Here is a 19,643-nt window from a genome sequence, read left to right on the forward strand (position 1 = left end):
TCATAGACGCTCAATACTGGTTGAATTGGTACAGAAGCAAAGAAGCTGAAAATGTTCAAATGTTCACACCACTACAGACAAAAGCAGATAGCAATAAGTCACCTGAGTGACCAAGGTGACCTAAAAAGCATACAATTATGCCATTACTACACAGTTTCACTTACCTTGTTCATCCCCACGAGCAATTTTCTCCTCTGTAAAGATCAAAGCTCATTACAAAGTTTATTCCAAATTAAAAAATATATATATAAGAATAATAACAAAAAATAATTTTAAAAAATTCAAATAAGAACTAAATTAAAATAAGATGAAAGTTTACCCTTTCTCGAATTCTTCTCAATTCCTTTCTAGTTATTCTGCAGATTTTTCTAATTCTCTTTATTTTTCTTTCGAGTTTCTCCTTATGCTTCTTCACAGTTTTCTTTTCCTGCCAAACAAAAAAAAACAGGTTTAAGAACAGGGCTAGATGCATCTTTTTTTAAAGAAAACACTGAATTTGAATAAGCAGATAAAGCGATAAGTACTGTTTATTCGAGAAGGATAATTATGATAAGATATGTGTCTTACCTTAGTCGTTTTTGTTGGTAAAGACAATATTTCTTTTTTCTCCTGTACTTTCTCCTTTAACTAGCATTTTATAAAGGAAAATGGATAATCAAAATAATTTTTTTAGCATTTCTAGTAACAATTAAAAAAAATGATATCTCAGCGACCATCTTTTTTATTATACAAGTTACATAAGTACCTTTTTCTTCATCTTCAGTGTCTTTTCTTTCACACGTTTAATGGTGTCTGTTATCATCTTCAACTTTTCAACTAATTTCTTAAATGAAGCACACATAAATCGTCTGAATTTTTCTCGGATGTTATTACTGTATTTTTTTTTTATTATACATTTTTCAAGAATTTTCCACCTACTTCAATTTCCTCTGTTTCAAGTTTGTACTTGTGGTCTGAGTGTGAAATATTGAATCCAAATAAATAAAGAAAGAACGCAATGTTCTAGTTTTAGTTTCACAACAATTCTACTACATGTATACTATAAAAGTCTAAGAGAGAGAGAGAGAGAGAGAGAGAGAGAGAGAGAGAGAGAGAGAGAGAGAGAGAGTAAATTTGAGTTTATAAAATTGACCATCAAAACTTATCTTGTAAAATTAATTATAAATTTGATAATCTTAAAAGTATAAATACATGTTGATTCTCTATCCATTCAAATTAGTTGAATCAAATACGATTAAAAGAAAAGAAAATGCTGTACATGTTATAATGGTCAAGTGTAATACCTTTGGAAAAGTGACTTTTACTGCTCCTGGTGGAAGTCTCCTAATTTTACCACGGTCTGGGATCACTTTCTTTGATTAAGCGAAAAATAAAAGAATGAAAAGATTCTCTGATGAATTTTCCTCTAAATAAAAACCCTTTCCTTCAAATTTAGGAATGAAGATATGCATCTTAAAGCAAATAATTTATGTATAAAAGAGATGATTAGCAACACCCCTAAGGAACCCGCTTTTTTCGATGTAACCTAAAGTAAATGTACTATAATGAGTAATTGTGACCTTGATAAAATGAGTCAAGGTTATTAATCATTTGGGAATGAATTACTTCCAGGATTTAACATTTTTGTGATTTCATAATTGACTTACTATTGGAGATTTTCTTCCCTTAGTTGTCTTTGTCTAAAATGAAAATTAAAACAGAAGTTTGCAAAACATGATTGCTTTGAGCAACATAAAACTGTTGATCAAATGCCCTCAGCTCACAGTTTTACCTACCTTGTACATCTCTTCCTGCAATTTTCTCCTCTAAAACAACAGAGCGCATTAATTATATAATATCGAATATTTCGTAAAAATGAAACAAAATTGAAACATGGATGAAAGTTTACCCTTTCTCGAATTCTTCTCAATTCATTTCTAGTTATTTTGCAGATTTTTCTAATTCTCTTTATTTTTTTTTTGAGTTTCTTCTTACGCTTCTTTACAGTTTTCTTTTCCTACATATAAAAAAATATTCCTTTAAGAATAAAGATACATGTTTACTCTAGAAAACAGTGTACTTCAACAAGTTATAAACTGTAGCTGTATTGTTCATTTAAGAAGGCTATTAACCTATTTAGGATGTGTGTCTTACCTTAGAAGTTTTTGTTGGTAAGGATGAAATTTTCTTTTTCTCCTTTAGTTTCTGCTTTAGCTAACATTTTATAAAGGAAAATTTAAAATAAACAAACCTTTTTTGTATTTCTAGTAACATATTTAAATTTTATATACAAGCTTTAACAAAGCTTCTTATAAACTTATTGTGTAACCTCCATCAGTACCTTTTCCTTCATTTTCAGTGCCTTTTCTTTTACATGTTTGTACTTGTCTGTTATCATCTTCAGCTCTTCAATTAATTTCTAAAATAAAAGATACATAAATCATGCGGATTTTTTAAAATGTTATTCATTGAGATACTAACATGAATTTGCGTTTCATTTTAACCTTCAGTATTGAAAGTTCGGTCAGTTTTCTATTGTTAAATACATGTACTGAATTTTAATGAATGCAGACTTTGCAAGAAAAAAGAATTACGATATAACATGTAATCTGCAAAAGCGTTTTCCCCCTCTATTTGACCATCATCATAAGAACAGAAAGATGCTTGCATTGTCGTAATTTTTTTTTTACTTCATACAACTTAAAGTATAAAGAAATCTTTTCTTGAAATTGAATTCTAGAAATTAAAAAATCTCGAAGTTGTCCATCGTATTTCTTTCCATTCATAGTACAGTAAAATACGCTTACAGCGAAGTGCCATGGACAGACAATTTTGATTCGTTATAAACGTAATTCGTTATATCCGTTTGCAATACGTTTTAGAACAATGAAGAATGAAAATTACTTCGCTGTAACCGTAAATTCAATGTAAACGTGTTCGCTATATCCATGTTTTACTGAAACTACATGAAAAACGATGAGAAATAGAAAATGCGGGGCAATTTATTTTGATCAAGGTTATACCTTTTGAAAAGTGACTTTCACTGCTCCTTGTGGAAGCTTTCTGATTTTTCCACGATCTGGAATCACTTTCTTTGGATAAGCATAAAAAAAATGCAATGAAATTAATTCAAAATAAGACTTATCTACACCTTGAATTTCCTACAAATATACATCGGCTATTGCTTCCAAACTTTTTAATTACAAGAAAACTTTACAGTGCCTGGATATAGAATATCTGAAACATAATCCTCCATCGTGTTCATGTTCTTCTTCACCCTATAACTATAGTCCTGCTGGACACGTTATTACTGGTGATGTAAATATAGTTAATAATGAGGACCTTAGATCACTAATTTTAAAAGGTCCTAAATATAGGGAACCCCGATCCTTCAACTGGCGTCGGAATTTCATAAATATTATGAATTCTGTAGAGGATTACGCCAGGCGATGGGCCAGACATGAAAAAGAAGACCTTGACGCTTTGTCAGAATGAATTAAATGTATCAGATGTGTGTTAAAATCGCGCATTAAAAGATTGAGGGGCAATATGAGAACCATCTTTCCTTCTGTATTCAATAATCTAGAAGTGAAAAAAAGAAATTAGATAGATAACATGATCAGTACGTACTGGTCCCTGCTGACAAAGCAGGTAATAAGGTTGTCTTTGTTTGTAAGGCTCATTATATTAAATGTATTTTAGAGGAACTTGGATTTAATTCTACAAGTGGTAATCCAACTTATACTCATAATTCTCTCTCTAAGGAAGAAATTCTTCAAAATCATATGTCAGTTTTGAATATTTTTAATATTCCAAACGACCAAAATGAATTTGAATTACCATATCTATACTGGATTCCGTAACTTCATAAAAATCCTTACAAACAAAGATACATAGCGGGTTCCAGTAAATGTTCAACCAAGCCTCTTTCTTTACTCCTCACTAAGACATTAACAGTAGTGAAGGGGAAACTTCAAGAGTACTGTGCAACAATATATTCGAGAAGTGGTGTAAATCAGATGTGGATACTTAAAAATTCCAAAGAACTTTTGGAAAATTTGAAATCACAAGATTTTACCAAAATCAACAGCTTAAAAACTTACGACTTTTTCAACTTTAAACACAACCATTCCCCACGATAAATTAAAATCCAGGCTTTTTGATATCATTGACAGCTGCTTTTTCAATAAAAATGGAACTCGTAAATTTACTTACCTTGTCATTGGTCATTTGCAAAAATTTTTTGTTAAAAAACATTCTGATTGTACACACAAGCACTCTGAAGTTGACATTAAAAGATGCTTGAGTTTCTGATTGACAATATCTACGAGTATGTGGTTTTTGGAGACCAGGTCTTTCAACAATCTATTGGAATTCCCATGAGTACCAATTGCGCCCCGTTATTAGCAGACCTTTTTTGTATTCATATGAAGCAGGATTTGTTTAAAATCTTATACGTGAAAAGAAGAAAAACACTTGCTGTGGCCTTCAACTCGACATTTAGATATATCGACGACGTATTGTCAATTAACAATGGTTATTTCCATTCTTATGTCGATACGATATATCCCGGTGAGCTTGAGATAAAAGATACTACAGAGTCTGACACATCTGTTTCATATTTAGATATTTTACTTGAAAAAGACGTTAATGATAATCTAACAACCAAGCTTTATGATAAAGTTGATGACTTTAATTTTTCAATCGTCAACTTCCCTTACTTATGCAGCAATATACCTTCATCACCTGCATACGGGGTTTATATCTCTCAGTTGATTCGATACGCAAGAGCATGCTCTACGTATGTACAATTTCTAAAACGAAGTAAAGAACTGCGAACGATAGTATTGTTCTCCCGCCTACCTCCAAGTCAATTTTCAAAAGTTAACACATTTGAATGATTTTTCATAATTATACAGATATTTATATGAATTTTCATAAAACATTGGGGAAAACAAAGAGAGATAACTCTATAATTTTGGTAAAACTTGTGTTTTTCACTATAGAAATCAACGGAAAACGGAATATATTTTTAAAAACATCTCCCCCCCCCCCCCCCCGTGAAACAAAAATTCCTTTTTACAGGTAATATGAACTATCATTTCACAAATTCATACCAAAGCTTTTTGTGTTTCACGGGGGGAACATATGTCTACAGACTAAAAACTACAAAAATGCTTATTTTTTCACCAATTTCAAAGGGGTTTACAATTGAAACATTGTATTTTATTGATAATATATGCTTGATTTTATATGCATAAAACATAAGAAAAGATTTAAGGAACATTTATTCATATCCAAAAATATTTTAAAATGTGGTGATGCTTTAAAGCCCGATTTCAATGGAAAATATTGTCTACCCCCCTTATTTAAAGAGTTGGAATTAGGGGTAATTAAATATTTAACACTGGTATTAAAATTATCAATCAATTACCATTGAACTGTTCTTTGCATTCAACAAAGATTTTACGGCCAAATTGCCATTAGTATTAAATTAAATGGGTTTAAAATGTAGGCGGGAATCGAGAGTTAGCGTGAGTAGTTCTCATTGACAAACAAGTTGATGAAACAAGAATATCAGCAGTCTCGTTTAAAGTCATCATTTCGTAAGTTCTATGGTCGATACAATGACCTTGTCAGCAAATACAATTTATCATTGAGTCAAATGCTGACTGACGTTTTTCATACTAATTGTTAGGTCATTATTTACACACTGAATAGTCGACGGATTTTTCCGTTATTTCCCGATCATGACAAGGAGCACACGGCGGGTGTGACCGATCGGCAGGGGATGCTCACTCCTCCGTGGCACCTGATCCCACCTCTGATGTTTTGGAGGTCCGTGTTTGCTCTGCACCTATTTTGTACTGTTTAATGGACTTTTGAGCTTGAATACTGTTCGTTATCTCCATGTATTTCATCTTCATATTTAAAAATATATTTAAGACCTTATGCTATCAATTAATCGCTTCAATAATGAATATTTAAAAAAACAAGAGGCCCAAGGGCCTTAACGGTCACCTGAGTATGATACAATAATTGAAAGGATGCATAGAGTATAATATGAACTGAAAGGTGAAGCTTTGTTGCCCAAAAGAAAAAAAATAGGGTGATCATGATCAACAAAATAATTGGTCTTAATATTCATTAACAGTTCATGAATTAGGTTCTAATCCGTTCCCCATTTATCACTATCACCATACGGTATATTAACAAATTATCAATGCTTCTGTACTATTTTAATCCCTTGTTGAAATCTCTTACATTGGCCTCTCTTGGTCTTTGATGAACATTTAATAAGACAAGTTATTTTTGTCTCATTTTTATTTATCTACTACTTACAAGTCTATCTGATCATTAAAACAATGAAAGTACTTTTTGTATTGTACAATAAAAGTTTTTGCATAATTCTCTTATTCTATTTACCTTTCAAGTACATTATTTACAGTGATAAATTATCAAAAGTAAATGGCAAAGGGGAATAACTCCTCTCAGTAGAATACAAACTAATAGAGCCCTGGCCAGGACCAGAACACTTGACCAAATGGTCCAGATGTTCAAAAATCTGGTAAAAATTCCCTTCCTTATAAAAATTTCTACTCTATTTACCTCAGATATGCCCAGGTGCGGAGAAGATTTTTAAAGAAATAATGCATTTTTACTACAGATTCACTATATTATCAATAGAGCCCCCCCCCCCCAAAAAAAAAACACCAGAGCTTCTGACCCTGGGACCATAAGTTTGCTCATCATAACTAATCACTTTGTTTATCTGCTTAACACTAAGGAGCAAACAGGATTATTTAATAGAATTAATGCATTTTCACTATATTATCAAGAGCTCACCCTCACACCAGCACATTGACCCAGGGGTCATAAAATTCACTACTCTGAAAGAAGCACTCTTGCTCATCATAACTATACACTTAGCTTCTTTGCTTTTAAAACCAGAAGCAGAAAAGAATATTTTCAAAGAAATTTTGCTTTTTCACTATATAATCAATAGAAGCCCCCCCCCCCCCCCCTCACCAAAACCCTTAAACCTGCGGTCATAAAATTCACAATTTTGCACAATCCTTGCATATCATAACAATGTACTTAGTCTGTTTATACAATACCCATTGGCAGAGAAGAAGATTTTCAAAGAAATAATTCACCTTGACTATAGGATCTATATAGCCCCACCCTAACACCAGAACTCCTGTCCCCGGGGCCATGAATTTCATATTTTTGGAAGAGACATCCTTGCTTATCATAACAATGTACTTAGTTTGTTTAAATAATACCCAGGTGCAGAGAAAAAGATTTTTAAAGAATTAAAACATTTTCACTTTATAATCAATAGAGCCCCGCCCTAACACCAGAACCCCTGATCCAGGGGCCACGAATTTCACAATTTTGGAAGAGGCATCCTTGATTATCATAACTATGTATTTAATGTGTTTCAATAATACCCAGGAGTAGAGAAGAAGATTTTCAAAGAAATAATGCATTTTCACTACATAATCAATAGAGCCCCGCCCTAACACCAGAACCCCTGACCCTGGGGCCATGAAATTCACAATTTTGAAATAGGCACTCTTGCTCATCATAACTATGTACTTAGTTTATCTAATACCCAGGAGCAGAGGAGAAGATTTTCAATGAATTAATGCATTTTCACTATATAATCAATAGAGCCCCACCCTAACACCAGAACCCCTGACCCTGGGGCCATGAATTTCACAATTTTGGAAGAGGCAGTCTTACTCATCATAACTCTATACTTAGTTAGTTTATTTAATACCCAGGAGCAGAGAAGAAGATTTTCAAAGAATTAATGCATTTTCACCATATAATCAATAGAGCCCCGCCCTAACACCAGAATCCCAGACCCTGGGGCCATGAATTTCACAATTTTGGAAGAGGCACTCTTACTCATCTTAACTATATACTTAGTTAGTTTATTTAATACCCAGGAGCAGAGAAGAAGATTTTCAAAGAAATAATGCACTTTCACTATATGATCTATATAGCCCCGCCCTAGCACCAGAACCCCTAATCCTGGGGCCATGAATTTCACAATTTTGGTAGAGAATTCAATGCTCATTACAATGATTCCAACAGTTTGACTGCTTGATGTCCAGGAGTAAAGAAGAAGATTTTTAAAGATTGCATTAATTTTGGTGGTTTTAGCACCACCCCTCAGGCCCCAGGGGGGCAGGGACCATGAAATTCACAATTTTTGTTCCCCTTCACCCATAAATGCTATATGCCAAATTTGGTTGAAATTGGTTGAGCGGTTTCAGAGAAGAAGCTAAAAATGTTCAAATGTTAACGCACATCGCACGACACACGCCGACGGACAAAAACGGATAGCAATAGGTCACCTGAGTGACTCAGGTGACCTAAAAAACTTATAAGAAGAGGGAAAAAAGCCAGATTTGTTTTTTTTTCTTTTTTCATCGTAACTTTTAAGTAATTTTTTATTATTTATCTGTGTTTGATAAAGGGACGCAAATTAATTTATGGGGCTAACTAATTTTCTTCATCTTAACATCTACATGACATTATGATTATTTACTTGTGGCCTGATAAAATGAGTTTTCATTTAGGGACTAAACTAACGCGAGAATTTAAGGGAGCCGACTGGGGGTTTATTGTGTGAAAACTACAATAGAGAAACTTTAATTTTATACCATATGTAACTTACATTGACTTCAGTGTACATGCCAAGTTTAGGGAAAATCTACCGTCTAGGTATTTTTAAGGGACTGTCTCAAAATACAAGTATATTTACTATATTATACGGGAAAGTGCCAGTTTTTCGCACCTCAAAGCAAATTATACAAATACTACAATAGACTTTTTGTTCAAATTATAATATGTGATGAGTAATACTATATTGTACATTTTGTGTAAGAAATACAAAATTCTACTGTGTGGTTTCCAGAGGGGGCATCTCAAAATGTCAAAATTAACGATTTTTTTGTCTTTATGGAGTACTACAAAATATGACAGATATAAAGGATTTACATAAAGAATTACGAAAATAATTATGAGATTCTCAATTTTCTATGTTCTGAATTTCAAGAGCTTATATTTAATACTTTTTCTCTCATAACATTTTTTATGACCCCCCTCTTAAAGAACTTCAGTTTATCATAACGTCACAAACACACTATTACAACGTCAATCTACCTATCGGTTGAAAAATCGTTTTAAAAATCAGTTATATAAAATTATTATAAGATTTATCAACCTGTGATTCCTTAATTTTGTTCCATCTTATTAATTATGTGAAAACAGTTGCTTTAAAAGAGTAAATACGCTTCATTTTACTATGATGCGCGAAGTATTGCGCAATGGATTCCCCAGTCGACCCCCTTAATATTTACGAGGGGTTATCAAAAAATTCGTTGACTGATGCTATAAAATTAATACTATGTAGTCGGCGCTTACAAAATTTATAAGAAACATAAAACAACAAAAGTTTAAGAAGTGTTGAAAATTTTAGCTTGATACGTTGTTTGCTAAATTTTCATTAAATACAAAAGGCCTTACATGATCACCCGGTGCTGTCGCCGTTGAGTTTCATGACTCATTGTTTCTCAGTGTCATCAATACACTTTCACTTTTCTTGATGACATTCCCTGGAGTAAGTAAAGACTGAAACCTGTCTTGGTTATATGACTTTACAATGTCATGAACAATGATTTCAATTCATAATATTGTAAATGGATCTATATATAGGGAAAGTCCCTCACTTGATTATGCCTGTATAATTTGGTTGTACGAGTTCAATGCCTACGGCACAAGAGCAACGTCCTTTTTTCGACTATGGACAACCGGACTACAAATCGACTAAGAGTACATCTCTCCTTTCTCTGAATCTTTTTTGACGTTGAAAACATTTAACTCTGAATGCATTTTATTTCTCTGTAGCATGTTTGAATATTTCCTAGGTTTATGCCAGTTTTTCAAGGGGTGAAAACTTTATAGAATTATGTGGGAAAAAGGCATTCTTCCCCCTGGCGTCATTTGAAACCCTTAGTTGTTTGGATATTTCATGTAAAATTAACGATAAGATTTCATAAAACTTACAAAATGAAGTAAAAATTGTAAATTTTATGGAACAATTGTGTCATACCACATAAGTGAATTAACGTGATCTTTGGATGATAGATGCTCATATCAAAAGAATTCTTTTCCGTTAGGCTCAGGTAGAAAATAAGTCGTATTATGAGGTTGCGCTTCTTGATCATACGATTGCTTACAAAATCATTAATAATTTGTTGAAAAATAATTTTTATGATTTATAGTTATTCTACAGATATAGAAAAGGTAATGCGGACTAAATCTGTAAAAATAAAAAAATTAAAAAAAAATCAGTGATGTATCTCAAGCGGTTTTAATTTTATGGCGTTAGTCAACGAACTTTCTGATAACCCCTCGATTTTGTCAAAATGTCAAATGACTTACTATTGCAGATTTTCTTCCCTTATCTGTCGTTGTCTGAAAAAATAAAAGGAAAATTAAAACAAAAGTTTGTGATACAAACATGCTTTGAGCAATACAAAATTGTGTACATAGAACATTTTTTTAAGGAAAAAAAAAATAAATTTTATGCTTATTACTGGAAATTGTAGCACTACTAATTAAGACCAAGAATGATTCAAAGAAAACAATTGCATATAAAAATTTTTCTTGAACTTCTTAACCTAATCATTACAAAGAAAGAAAAGTAGTATTTTAAAAATAGTTTCAAAAGTAGCATTTGGAATTGCGTAGAAAGATTTTTAAAAGTGCACACTTCCGTGCGTTACCATTACTAAATATGATTTCAAGATCATGTATCAAAACATTCTCTACATGGAAGTTCTATTAGCAGTAGCAGGGATATCATACAAAGATAATTTCAACTTATTATTAGATGTTTAGTAGCAGATGCATTGGCATGTGAAGTATGAATTTCACAAAAGTATGAATCTTTAAATAGCCTTCGTTTGTATCAAGGATTGTTCAAATCAGACAAAAGATGTGCATTCAAAAAATATCTCTATATTTCAAAAACACCATTAATGATTCCTTGTAAAATTGAATGATGAAACACGAAAATGTATATATGCTTATGTATTTTATGATTGTAGAAAAAGCTTTTATCAAAATTGAATCTGGGTATTTATTCAATTTGTATTATTTCTATTGAACTAGGAAGTTGAAGTAATGAAAAATGAATCTTGACATAATCTGCAATTGTGGCAATTTTTGTTCAAATCAGACAAAACAATAGGAAGAGTTACCTTTTGGAGTAATTAAACAGTAATTTTTTTTATTAGCAGCACGAACAATCAAATTTGAAAAAAAAAAATCAATGAGAATTTTTTTATATTTAGATATTCTTCAATTGTGTCGTTATAGACAAAAAATTCAAACATTATCGCAGATGTTGTATTTTGCAATATTGTTTACAGACAACATCGAGTGAACATTTTACTAATGTTAACGTTTACAACGAGCAGAGCTCAAACGTATATCTGAACTTTGTATTGTTATACAAAAGTAAAATACAGTCACTGATATTGCATCCGTATTACTTACTGAGCTTGCATCAATGCAACCTCTTTAATCGGATGTTTTACTTACTTCATTTACCTTTTCTTCCCATTTTCTCTTCTGTAAAAAATGAAATGCATTATGTCATATTTCTTAATTGCATTCATATACTTAAAAATCCATATGCTGGGAAAGGTGTCTGATATTTCGTACTGTGTTTTCTAGTTGACTACTGAAATTTAAATCGATTGATTGATTGTATGTTGTTTTAAGTCCCATTCCAGAATTTTTCACTCATATAGAGACGTCACCATATACCGGTGAAGGGCTTCAAATTTAGACCTTTACTCGGCACTTAGGGCCATTGAGCAGTGAGGGATCTTTATCATGCCACCGCCTGTCGTGACACGGGGTCTCGGTTTTTAAGGTCTCATCCCTCAACTTTCACTTCAAAGTGCCGAGCGTTTGGCGAAGGAACACTTGCTATCTATTTTTTTTTTATCGACTTAGGCCAGTCGCGGCCGACATTCGAACTCACGACCTTCCGATCACGGAGCGAGCGCTCTACCGACTGAGCTACCGTGACGGTCAACTGAAATTTAAAACCTCAATATATATTCCATAGTAAAATTTTAATGATTCAGGTTGAATAATGAAAAAAAAGTTAACATCATGATGTACTTCAAAATACTTTTCCACAAAAAAAAAAAAAAAAAAAAAAAAAAAAAAAAAAAAAAAAAAATTGGTTAATGAAGTGCACAGGCATATAAGAGATATTCAAATTCCTATGCTTAAAATTTCAAAAGCATTTTTGAAAAATACATTTTGTTTTAAAATTACTTCTTTAAAAGCATAAAACGCTTTATTTTAATACCATGTTAGAAGTATTGCGGAATGAAAACCCATGTAGACCCCTTAACTCTTTTATTTATTTGCTACTGAAAATTAAAAATCAAAAGGATATATTCAAAAAGAAATTTAAAAAAAAAGCATTCAAATTATGATAATAATGATCCTCTTCCCCTTCATATTAACTAAAAAAGACATATTTATGAAAAAACCATCGAACAAATGCCCCCACCTCATATCATACATACCTTGTACATCTCATCCAGCAATTTTCTCCTCTAAAACAACAAAGTACATAAATTATCGAATATCATTTTTTAACAAAATAAAACAAAATTGAAACAAGGATGAAAGTTTACCCTTTCTCTAATTCTTCTTAATTCCTTTCTAGTTATTTTGCAGATCTTTCTAATTCTCTTTATTTTTCTTTCGAGTTTCTTCTTATGCTTCTTTACAATTTTCTTTTCCTTCATATAAAAATATTCCATTAAGAATAAAAATACATGTATATTCTAGAAAATAGTGTATTTCAAGAAGTAGTTATACACTTTAGTTGTATTGTTCATTTTTGAAGGTTATGTTTAAGATGTGTGTCTTACCTTAGTCGTTTTTGTTGGCAAGGTTAAGATTTCTTTTTTCTTCTGTAGTTTCTTCTTAAGCTAACATTTTATAAAGGAAAATTTAAAAAAAACTTTTTTGCATTATAAATAACTGATTTAAATTTGATTTACTAGTATTAATAAACCTTCTCATAAATTCGTCATATAAATTCCACCAGTACCTTTTCCTTCATTTTCAGTGCCTTTTCTTTTACATGTTTATACTTGTCAGTTATCATCTTCAGCTTTTCAATTAACTTCTAGAACAAAAAAGACCATATAAATCATGCAGATTTTCTTCAGTGATATTGTTGATCTTTATATTTCCATGAATTTGCATTATATTTCAAATTTCCGTGTTAAGATCAGTTGAGAAACATATCCTGAAAATCTGACATAACGCTCCTTCGAATTTGCAGCATATCAGCTGCAATTTTCATCAAGTTTACCTACTTAATTTTAATTAAATATTACTGTGAACGTGGTGTAGTTTGAGGAACTCATTTTATGTTTTTCTATTGAAATACATGTATATCGAAAATAGCGTTTTTATTATACCAATTTTATAGAATTATTTGTGGGAAAAAAAAAGTCAGATTTTTTTTTTTTTTTACAGAAGTAGACGAATTATTTAGGAATTTCAAAATATCAAGGAAGAAAGTTTATACTTGCATTCTTCAATACAAGGATACAGACTTAATTCTGTGATTATGGATATTGCCAGTCATAGGGTTTTTAGGAATCCACGTTTTACGGAATACAAGAATCCTCAAGAAATCCTGGCCAACAAAGGAACTGACGTCATTAACTTTAGTAATATTCTTAATCAGTAAAGGGCCCAGTCTTGTATTCCACCATACTTCAAGTCCACACCTTGTGTTTCTTACAAAAAATATTCATTGCTCCAAACTCTTTTAAAAATATTTTTAAAAACTCTACTTATCCTCTTATATGCTCATGTTCTTCTCCCTACAACTACAGTCCTGCTGGACACGCCATTACTGGTGATGTGAATATAGTTTATAGTTAACAATAATTATCTAAATCACTTTTTTTTAAAAGGGCCAAATTTTCAACTAGCGACAAAAATTCAGAAATATTATAAATTCTATCAAAGATAATGAATGATGATGGGTCAAATATGAATTGGAAGGCCTAGACACTTTGTCAGAATAGATTAAAAATATAAGATGGATGTTTAAATTTAAGTCTCCTGTTAAATCATCTATCCTTCGGTCTTCAATAAGAATAAAATACATATTAATATGTACTGGTTCCAGCTGAAAAAAAACGAGAAGCAGCATAGTCTTTGTTTGTAAGGCTCAATATCACAATTGCTTTTAGAGGAACTTGGATTCAATTCTACAATTTGTAATCCAATTTATAGTTTACCTTTCGAAGAAGGAAATTCTTCAAAACCATACACTGTATGTCAGTTTTAAATTTTTTAATTGCCAACAATCAAATTGAATATGAATTATCATATCCATACTGGATTCCAAAACTTCAAAAAAAATCCTTACAATCAGGTACATAGCAAATTCTAGTAAATGTTCTACCAAACCTCTTTCTTTTCTCCCTCAAGAAAATATCAACTACAGTGTGAAAACATCTGGAGTACTGTACAACAACATATTCGAAAATTGTGTTAATCAGATATGGATAATTAAACACTCCAAGGAACTTTTAGAAAATTTTAAATCACAAAATTTTACCAAAATCAATAGCATCAAGACGTACCACTTTTCGACACTTTATATAACCATTTCCCACTTATTAGTTTTCAGCTAAACAATAACCTTCTTTTTGAATACCATTATTTTACACTGTCTCATTATGACTAACTTTTATCATAGCATCAATTAGGATATAAATTATTCCTTGTATTGGGTATCGTATCTATTCTGTTGTATTAGTTTGTTTTAACATTTACACACCATAGACATTACATATAATCATATCAGAATTCGAACTTATAATTACCTTTGTTCAGAGATTTCGAGATTAACTTACTTTGTATTAGTTTACTTGTTTTGAACGGACTATTTCTAAAGTAATTTACAGAGAATAAAACTGGAATAAGTGGAGCGTCACCTTTTTGTCTTTCTTTGTGACGAAACTGGCATCATACTTGATGTGCACAGACATACCTTGGAAATTATATGCCAAAATAGATGACAAAAGCAAACCCGCGTTTAGTCTGTGTTCTGAGTGTTAATATTGACGTTTAACGAATACATTTTTCAAGGTAATAGTATCACGATATGACATTATAAACTGCAAAACTGATTTTCCCACATTATACTTGTAATCCATCATCTAAGAGAAAGAAAGATGCATGTTGTCCTACAAAGAGCTAGGTTCACTTCATGCATAAAATGGCCCTGTCCTTATATCAATAAATTGACTATCACCCTCTGTCCCATTTCATATATCAAAATAAAGTAGAGACTTAGTGCTTTATTTCCTATAACAAATTTTCTTTTTGAGAATCCACGTATTGGAAAACAGGCTTAGAGAAAATGCAATGTTTTTGAATCTTGCAGAAAACATTCGTATTTAACTACCTTCAGCAAAGAATTAAAATATGAGCACAGCCCTTGATCCAAAAATTAAAACATATTTTGTGATCTTCAGAAACAGATCTTTCATTATGTAATTGCATAATTTGGATCAGAGGTTGTGATCTATATGAAATATTGAAAAAATACCTCAACCTTTGGTCATTTTTAAGGGAATTTACAGGATATGAGAAAATGACGCATTTTATGACGTCATAATGCATTGGCTAGAGAGAAAATTACGTCATGTTCAATAGATACATGGTCCCCAAGTGTCCAAGCTATAAATACAGCATTTTCAACCAAAACTGAGCAGTTTCGATTTTTCAGAAATTCTCAGGGCCAAAAAAGGCCCTAAGTGGCTCTTGCTCTTTAACATGATATGACAAAAAGAATCTTGAGTTTGAATTTCAATATTTTATCATCGAATCTTTTCTGAGTTTGAATTTCAAAATTTTAATAATCTTGAAAATGAGCATAGATTATCTTCCCTTTCAAATTAACTGCAATAAAAAAAAACTAAGGGGGAAATACAGGATAATTAATTAATGTTAAGGTTATACCTTTTTAAAAGTGACTTTTACTGCTCCTAGTGGAAGCTTCCTGATTTTACCACGATCTGGGATCACTTTCTTTGGACAAACGAAAAATCAAAGAATGAAAAAAGTAAAATAATATCAGTTCAAAATAAAACTTATCTGTCTTCATATATACTTTTATTACAACTATTCTGTCGAAAATGCTACATTGATGAATATTAAAGAACTTATTAAAAACAAATTATTAGTCAGCTTTTTTACTGTAATTTCTAAGTGAAATCATGATTATTTCTCCTCGACCTTTATAATTCTATCATGGACTATAAACTAAGTCCAGAATTTAATATCTGCAATGTCTTAATAACTTACTATTGGAGATTTTCTTCCTTTGCCTGTCTTTGTCTAAAAGGAAATAAAAGGGAAAATTTAAACAAAAGTTTGTGATTCATTAATGCTTTGAGCACCGTAAGATTGTGTATATAGAATGACTTTTTTAAAACTTGAGTTAAAAAAAAGAATTTTATGCCAATTAATGTAGATTCTGTGTAGATCTAATGATTTAGACCAAACAAAGATTCAAAGATAATATTTGCACACGATTTTATCCTGAATTATCTAGAAAACGTATATTATTTTTTTAATTTACACAATTAAAAGAAGAAAAGCACTGTATAAATGGTTTCAAAAGTAACATTTCGAAAAGTGTATTACTTTTCATACTTCGTTTTCCTAGTTGAACTCTGAGATTCAGAACCTCATGCAATATTGGTAAAATTTAGATGAATCAGATCGAACTTCACAATAAAACTTAAAAATCATGATATTGTTTAATATACTTTTCTAGAAAGTTTCCCTCGGGGAAAAGTTATAATTTTGATTGTTTATGTGCACATGTATATAAGAAGGCTGCTAACATTTTTATTTTTATATTTGCCACTGAACCATCCTTAAAAATAAAAATCAATAGGACTTATTCCAAAAAAAATTTAAATTAAAAAAAAAGGCATTCAATATGCTCCTACAGTCTTTCATATGTATTTAACTGATACAGCACAAATTCATGAAAAACCGTCGAACAAATACCTCAGTTTTAAAAGTTATACATACCTTGTACATCTCTTCCTGCAATTTTCTCCTCTAAAACAACAGAGCACATTAATTATATAATATTGAATGTTTCGTAAAAATGAAACAAAATTGAAACATGGATGAAAGTTTACCCTTTCTCGAATTCTTTTCAATTCCTTTCTAGTTATTTTGCAGATCTTTCTAATTTTCTTTATTTTTCTTTCGAGTTTCTTCTTACGCATCTTTACAGTTTTCTTTTCCTACATATCAAAAAAGTATTCCTTTAAGAATAAAGATACATGTTTATTCTAGAAAACAGTGTACTTCAACAAGTAGTTGTACACTACAGCTGTATTGTTCACTTAAGAAGGCTATTAACCTGTTTAGGATGTGTGTCTTACCTTAGTCGTTTTTGTCGGTAAGGACAAAATTTCTTTTTTCTCTTGTATTTTCTCCTTTAGCTAACATTTTATTTTAAAAAAATGCAATTTAAGAACTTTTTTGCATTTCTAGTAACAGATTTAAATTTTATTTAATAATTACCATCTTAAAACTCATTATAAAATTCCATTGTTACCTTTTTCTTCATTTGTAGTACTTTTTCTTTTACATTTTTGTACATGTCAGTTATCATCTTCAGCTTCAGCTTTTCAACTAACTTCTAAAACACAAAATACTACATTAAATTATTTCTTCGATGTTATTCTTGTTCATTATACTACCAAGATTTTGCAATTCATTTCAATTTTCAGAGTTAAGAGCTTGGTGTGTATTCTGAGTATTAAATATTGTTAAATGAAAACAGCGATTTCAAGATAATCGTATTCTGATATAACACTGCAATCCGGATTTTTTTTACTCTTGTTATAGTCCACCACCATAAAAGAAATAGAAATGCATATGCTGCCCTACAAATTTTACATCACTCAACGTAAAATATTTAAATCTTTCCTTGAGATTGAATTCTACAATTTTATTGATCTCAAAGTTTTCCATAGAATATCTTTTCATTTTTCAAATTAAATTAATGCAAGAAGAGTGATGAAAAAAATGAAAGAAAAGAACAATAAATCATAGCAAGTGTAATACCTTTTCAAAAGTGACTTTCACTGCTCCTAGTGGAAGTTTCCTGATTTTACCACGATCTGGGATCACTTTCTTTTGATAAACGAAAAATCAAAGAATGAAAAAGTGAAATTATATTGATTCAAAATTAAAATGTTTTGTCTTCAAAGGATGACTGCACTTAAGGACATGCCAAAATTGAAACTGAATAAACTTTCAAAACAAGCATTTTTCTTTTAATTGCAGAAACGGTCAACATCTGATCTACAACTTTACATAATTACATTAAATAAAAGTATGTATTTACGAAGTACGAAGCTGATTTCAAAGGCGGGAGTCATCACAATTTGTTGAATCTCCGTACGATAATTAGGACGCCCACCTTTTCACTGATTTTATACATAGTCAGCGCATGTTTGTCAATTGTTCTCCGTTAAACAGTAGTTTTATATTTGCATTGATAATGATGTGTCAAAAGGAGATTAATAGACAAACATGCGCTCATGATTTAAATGAGAAAAAAATGCTTCTTCTTACATTCGCCCTCTCTGTTGTAACCAAGGACTATGGCATGTTGAATATTATAATTCCCCACGTGATTTCTTATCTCAGGTAACTCTTTGAATACTAAATTCCGTCACATGACTTGTAAGGTAGCATGTTTTGTGCTAACTAGGACACTGTGCTCGAACACGTTGAATTGTCAGGCATCGATTCACAGTATTCTTTCCTTACAAAGACGTGCTGATATTGTTAATTTCGTTTTGAAACCTTTGTTAATAGTGTACTCGTGCCATACAGAATAAAGGGGGAGATGGGAAAGAGTAATCTCTTATTTTTATAAATGTTATTGTTATTTATCTAGTCTTACTTTAGAGCCCCTCTTACAATGTTAGCTCCACCTCTCATGCATATCTAATGCATAATCATGGGCAGGTAAGTGTGAATTCTCTATATTTGGAAAACAGTAAGGACAAAAAACATAAAAAATGTTATTGTATCACAGTCTAAAATAACTTATCATTTAACTTTGGTGCCAAATTGACAGAATTCTTTAGTAAATATACAAAAGTGAAATAAGGTTTAGATATAAAAGCAACAGAGGCGACGAAAAAAGACCCAAAACCCAGTGTTAAGTGCAGTTACCCTTTACAAATACATGTACACGTATTATAAACAACTAAGCTATCAATAACTTGCTTCTTTGATGAATATTAAAGAAATTATTAAAGGAGAAAATAAGAAGCCATTTTTTAATCTTTAAGGTTTATCTATATGTAATCTTGATAAAATGAGTCAAGGCCACTATTCATTTAGGGACCAAACATGCTCCAGACTTTAATATTTACTTCTCATAATGTCATGACTTACTATAGGAAATTTTCTTCTCTTGACTGTCCTTGTCTAAAAGAAAATTAAAACAAATTTTTTTAATTCGAAAAATGCCT

The 19,643-nt window shown here is 31.2% G+C and overlaps 1 protein-coding gene and 1 long non-coding RNA gene across 2 annotated transcripts; both read right to left on the reverse strand.

The window, feature by feature from the left end:
• Positions 1 to 19,595, reverse strand: LOC133182611 (coiled-coil domain-containing protein 175-like). Its single transcript, XM_061317457.1, has 12 exons — positions 19,567 to 19,595; positions 18,220 to 18,288; positions 2,321 to 2,398; positions 2,134 to 2,193; positions 1,889 to 1,996; positions 1,776 to 1,805; positions 1,647 to 1,679; positions 746 to 823; positions 568 to 627; positions 320 to 427; positions 165 to 194; positions 1 to 45 (listed from the first exon to the last, which is right to left on the reverse strand). The coding sequence occupies exons 3-12, from the start codon at positions 2,375 to 2,377 to the stop codon at positions 1 to 3; spliced, it is 609 nt and encodes a 202-aa protein (XP_061173441.1). The 5' UTR covers positions 2,378 to 2,398; positions 18,220 to 18,288; positions 19,567 to 19,595.
• Positions 17,291 to 17,724, reverse strand: LOC133183546 (uncharacterized). The gene is made up of 3 exons (XR_009720671.1): positions 17,708 to 17,724; positions 17,532 to 17,591; positions 17,291 to 17,390 (listed from the first exon to the last, which is right to left on the reverse strand). It is a non-coding gene; the product is annotated as an uncharacterized LOC133183546 (long non-coding RNA).
• Positions 19,596 to 19,643: the final 48 nt, after the last annotated feature.

The sequence above is a fragment of the Saccostrea echinata genome, unplaced genomic scaffold, assembly GCF_033153115.1.
Source record: "Saccostrea echinata isolate AGI-Se365-2 ecotype Australia unplaced genomic scaffold, CSIRO_AGI_Sech_v1 ptg000009l, whole genome shotgun sequence".
Taxonomy (NCBI): domain Eukaryota; kingdom Metazoa; phylum Mollusca; class Bivalvia; order Ostreida; family Ostreidae; genus Saccostrea; species Saccostrea echinata.

Bases quoted from the DNA above. Each gene is read 5' to 3' on its own strand.
- LOC133182611 (XM_061317457.1), bottom strand. From the start codon at position 2,377: ATGATAACAGACAAGTACAAACATGTAAAAGAAAAGGCACTGAAAATG. The intron at 1,997-2,133 runs GTAAGACACACA...TTTTATATGTAG, and splicing joins TACCAACAAAAACTTCTAAG to GAAAAGAAAACTGTAAAGAA. The intron at 195-319 runs GTAAACTTTCAT...TGATCTTTACAG, and splicing joins TGAGAAGAATTCGAGAAAGG to AGGAGAAAATTGCTCGTGGG.